We start from the raw sequence: 5,287 nt of genomic DNA on the forward strand, positions 1-5,287 counted from the left end.
TTAGCAATGGTCTGGGCAATAGTGGCATTTGGAGCTTGAAGCTCAGCAATACACCAAGAATACATGCTGAAGATCTCATCATGCCATTTGGACGGAGGAGTATTATCCAGAGTGAACAAGTGTTTTGAATCTGTAGTCGGAGAGTAGGCCAACCTTGTTTGATATTCTGGAATAAAAGGAGGTGGAGGAAAAATCGGTGGAGGGGATGGAGACCTGTTAGGACGAAGAACATCATCTTCTTCCTCTTTTGGTTCCTCATTCGTCATAAACACCTCTTCCAAGCCAAGGTCAGATAGGTCTAGGTCAACATCTTCAATTATTGGAAACACTAAAGGTTCTCTTGAATCATTAAGAGTAAGGGTTCTTAGGAATGATGAAATAGGATTTGGGGGATCAGGGTCTACAGCCAACATATTCATATCTGGGGGTCTAGAAGAAGCCCCAACAGTTGGATCTGGAGATTGGTATATCTGTTCTTTATCTCTTTTCCTAGAAAGGTTATTTTGAGGGCTGGCTTGTTGATCTGGTTGGAATGGTGCTGTATTTGTGATACTGGGGAGGATTCCACTTGTTCTGAAAGGATTATGGATAGGATGTGTCATGGCTAATGGTTGTGGGTTTTGAAGAGGGGAGGCTGGTAAAAATGGTGAAGTCAGAGGCAAGGCTAGGTCTTTATATAATAGTTGCCGAGGTTGGTAAGGTGTATAGACCTGCATTGGGAGAGTTTGGGTGGCTTCTTTCTATGAGTTCTCCATAGATTGGAGTTGTGTCAGCAATTGTTTTTTCTCTTTTTCTTTTTGTCCAATGAGTGGAAAGGAAACAGACAAGTCTTTAACTGTGGAGGCGATAACTGCTAATTCTTGTTCTACTTCCTTGATTTTCCTCTTCAAATCCTCAATAAGAGAATTAGAGGATGAGAAGGTATGAGTAACTGCCTCAGCCATCCTTTGCTGATTATCTAAGATTCTTGAAAGAACCTTGTTTTGTGCCACAGCATTCTCCGCTTGCCAGTTCAAAGCTGCTTCTGCCGAAGAGACTTGTTTTTTGGTGCCATCTAAATTAGTTCCAACAGGATTTTTAATCTTCCAGACATGTTTGGTATTAGCTTGGGAGTGGTCAAAACTTTCTAGTGGAGGAAAGTTCTGGGAGTAGGAAGGTGAAGCTTGGTCAAACATATAACAGGGAGAGAGTTCTTGGTTTTGGGTTTGTTCAGTAGGGAGAGGTTGGTATTTTGGGTTTTGGGAAAGGACTTTTTGGTAATATGGGATTAATGGAGATTTCTGGTCCTGGTCATGATTTTCTTTACTTAGAGGGGGAGAGAGAGATTTTTGTCTTCTGGTTCTGGGATAAAGAACATAATAATCAAATTTTCCCGAGGGTTCTCCTAGAAGGTCAACTTCTGGATCTCCTGTTTCATATCTTTCTTTAAGCTTTTGCTGAGAAGATTTTTTCTTTCTCCTGGGATAATCTTCTTCAAAAATTTCTTCCTCTTAACAATCAGTACAATCACAAATATCCCACCATATGTGTCCAGTGGGTGATTTCCCTTCATAGCAAGGCTTTCCATCTTCCCGAAATGCTTTGATCTGGAGACCATCTTCTCTAACATAAGATACTGGTTGAAGCATAGCAATTTGGGTTAGGAAGATCGTTACATCCTTCTTTTCTGATGGTTCTGTCTGAAATTTCGTCTCTACTTCACCATTTGCTTTCCTTATAAAGAGAGGGTCTTTTGACTGGATCGGCTTGGTTGCCTGATGAAGCATCTCATATTTTGTAATCCACGATTCTGGGAAAAGAGAAGCCATCTGATCTTTGGTAAGTTGTCTTGGGACAAACGTACACATGGGTGTCATTCCTGGATCAACCTAGATCAACAACGCATCATTAGATTGGGCTATGTCCGGAACCGCCATATCAAAAGCATGATTCTGCAGCCGATAGGCCAACTGGTAGTGAAGTGTGGCAGCAAACGTATCCTGCACTTGAGAGGCTCCTATAATTTGGACTTGAACTTTAAGAGCATCACAAAGATGAGGGTCTTTTAAAGACATATTGAAGTTTGGAAAGAGAGTAACAAAGATTGTTCCTGCATTTAAAGTGGTTTGAACCGTTCCTATGACAGCATTTTGATATTCCAGAAATCTGGAATCAAGAAGTGAGATTCTTGAGACTACAGGGAGTCCCTTTCTTCCATGGAAAGTTAAAGCCAGTCTTACTGCTCCGAAATGAAGGTGTGTATAGCCTTGTTTTTGCCATGGGATTACAAATTCTCTGGGAAGGGCAAGGGTGATGAAATTTTCTGTTTCACTTGCTGGAATATTATACTGGTCAAACTTAGAGGCTTGGACGTACTCCTTTACAGTAGAAGACTGAGTGGGACCTAACAATTTTTTTATGGATTTTTTGAAAGAGACTACGTCCATTAAGTAGTGACTTATTTTTATTGCAGGGAAAAATTTTGACTTAACTATGACATGAACTCCCAAATTATAGCCTCCTGCAGAGTCCAATATCAAGATGCCTATGCCTATGCCTATGACATGAATCCTCAAAAAAATAAATAAATAAATAAATAAAAGAATTATGGTAGAAGTGAAGGAAAAGGTCAGAAGAAAATTGGCGGGGTGGAAAGGGAAGTTATTGTCCATTGGAGGAAAGGAGATTCTGATAAAGGCCGTAGCGCAAGCGGTTCCTACCTACACTATGAGTTGCTTCCTAATCCCAAAAGGGCTATGTGAAGAGATAGAAGGGATGATAAGAAATTTCTGGTGGGGGCAAAGGAAAGAGGAGAAGAAAATTGCTTGGGTAAGCTGGGAGAAAATGTGTAGAGCAAAGGCAGATGGTGGTCTGGGCTTCCGTAACTTCCATGCTTTCAATCTTGCAATGCTTGCTAAGCAGGGCTGGAGACTCTTGTCAAACCCGAAGTCCCTTTGTGCCAAAGTCTATAAAGCTAGATATTATACAAATGGTGACATTTTGAACTCAAAACTAGGCTGCAACCCTTCATACACATGGAGGAGCATATTTAAAGGCCTTGAAGTGGTTCAGAAAGGTTCCCGTTGGAGAGTTGGCAATGGGAGACTCATTCATATTTGGGAGGACAAGTGGCTTCCCACTCCAACAACCTACAAGGTAATTTCTCCTCCTAGGCCTTTTGATGATTTTCCTATGGTTTCGGCTTTAATTGATGTGGATACCAAAAGATGGAAGGTTGATACTTTGAAATCCTTATTTCTCCCTTTTGAGGTCGAAACAATCCTCAATATTCCGCTAAGCTATAGTCTTCTTGAGGACAAAATAATTTGGGTGGGAAACAAGAGAGGGGAATTTTTAGTGAAAGTGCGTATTGTGGCACTCACTGTGATCAGTCCGTCAGATAGGGGTGAGTGTTCTCACGGTGACCCCAGAATGCCCCTTTGGAAGCGAATATGGCAACTTAAAATCCCCCCAAAAATAAGAATCTTCACTTGGAAAGCTTGTGCTAATGCTTTGCCAACAATGTCAAATTTAAGGAAGAGAGGAGTTAGCACGGATGGGCTGTGTCCTGTGTGTGGCTTGGAGGAGGAAACTATAATGCATGCTCTATGTAGATGTAGTGCTGCGAAGGAGATATGGGGTTTGTGGGGCTGAACCATTGGATTTTTCTGATCTAGCTCTGAAGTTCTTAGAGGCAAGCAATCCTAAAGATCTTGAGATTTTGGTTGTGGCTGCATGGGCCATTTGGCATAATAGAAATTTGAAGGTGTTTGAGTCGGATAGTCAGGGAGCTGAGCAGACTTGGGATTTGGCCATTAGTATGATCTATGATTTCAAAGAGGCTGAAAAATTCTGCTCCCTGGGTCCGGCGGCTTGTGACATTTGCTGGAGAAAGCCGCCTGATGGAGTTTTCAAGATAAACTCTGATGGGGCAGCAGCTGACGATGGGAGGCGATCAAGTATAGGCGTGATTATAAGGGACTTTAGAGGACAGGTTGTTGCAGCCCTTTGCCGTGTCCTTCCTAGCTGCTTCACGGTGGATGAGACTGAGGGTTTGGCAATTGAAGCTGGAATCCTCCTTGCTAAGGAGCTGGACCTTAATCAGATCATTATTGAATCAGATTCTTTGTCTACTGTCCAACGCATTCTGTCCAAGGATTGCAGTGGGGGTTTTGGTCACATTGTCAATGGTATTGTAAGCTTCCTTGATGGCTTTATGAGCTGGCAGATTCGGCACCTGAAGCGGGACTTTAATAGGGTGGCACATGAACTAGCCCGGTTTGCTCACTGTAATAACGTTTGCCAAGTGTGGAGGGGTGTCTCTCCTCCTGTGGTGAGAAAATTGCTGCACTTGGACGGCTTGTAGTTGTTGTTGCTGCCTGAGCCTTGTTGTAGTTCTTTGTAGTTCTTTAGGCTCCGTTTGGGAGGAGAGAATGGAATGGAATGGAATGGAATAAAAGGAATATTTTTAGAATATTCTTCCCTCCTCTTGTTTGGGAGTTTTAACGGAGGGAATGGAATGTTCATTCCCTTGTTTGGGAGTTTAAGTAGGAGGGAATGGAATGGTTAGGAGGGAATGCTCATTCCTCCCTTTTCCCTCAAAACCTCAAATTTTTGTTCCCCTCAAAATTGGGAGGAATGGGAGGGAATGAATTTAAGTTTAATGAAATTTTTGTTAAAATCTCTAAAATACCCCTTTAATATCAACCTTTTTTTCTCATTCAGCCGTAAGAAAAATAAAGCTATAATTCTTGCACAATATTGTCCGTCCTCTACAAAGTGAAACTGCTGCCGCTGGTTTTTTTTTTTTTTTTTTTGCTGCAATTTTCAGATATTGCTCAAACCAAGTATGTCTATCTTTTTCTTTCTTTTTTTCAGTTGTTTGCTAGTCTTTTTTTTTTTTTTTTTTTTAATTTTTATGAACTATTTGCTAGTGATTCATGAGAGTGATATATAGTGCTTTTGTACACCTAAAAACCAAAACAAACTACATTCTGTACAACTAAAAACCTTGAAAGTGAAAAGAAACAAAAAAAACCTTGAAAGTGAAAAGCAACGAAAACTGCTGTTACCTGTACAGCTAAAAAAAAATTGTATTTAGAAATTTGAAAGTGAGAATTGCTGGAAAACTGCTGTAGAACTGCTGTGAATTTGAAACTGAGAACCGCTAGAGAACTCAAGTTTGCTTTTTACTCTGTTTCCTCTTTGATTCTTCTGTTATTTACGAAGCAAGTGGTGTGTTATGTACACTTGCAGTTTTAAGTCAACCATCCAATTAGTTAATAGCTCTAACCTTAGTTTTGGCCAA

At 40.9% G+C, this 5,287-nt stretch overlaps 1 protein-coding gene across 1 annotated transcript; it reads left to right on the forward strand.

The window, feature by feature from the left end:
• Window positions 1-2,586: 2,586 nt before the first annotated feature.
• Window positions 2,587-4,345, forward strand: LOC115985426. Its single transcript, XM_031108366.1, has 2 exons — window positions 2,587-3,385; window positions 3,594-4,345. The coding sequence occupies exons 1-2, from the start codon at window positions 2,587-2,589 to the stop codon at window positions 4,343-4,345; spliced, it is 1,551 nt and encodes a 516-aa protein (XP_030964226.1).
• Window positions 4,346-5,287: the final 942 nt, after the last annotated feature.

Source organism: Quercus lobata, chromosome 4 (genome assembly GCF_001633185.2).
Source record: "Quercus lobata isolate SW786 chromosome 4, ValleyOak3.0 Primary Assembly, whole genome shotgun sequence".
NCBI lineage: Eukaryota > Viridiplantae > Streptophyta > Magnoliopsida > Fagales > Fagaceae > Quercus > Quercus lobata.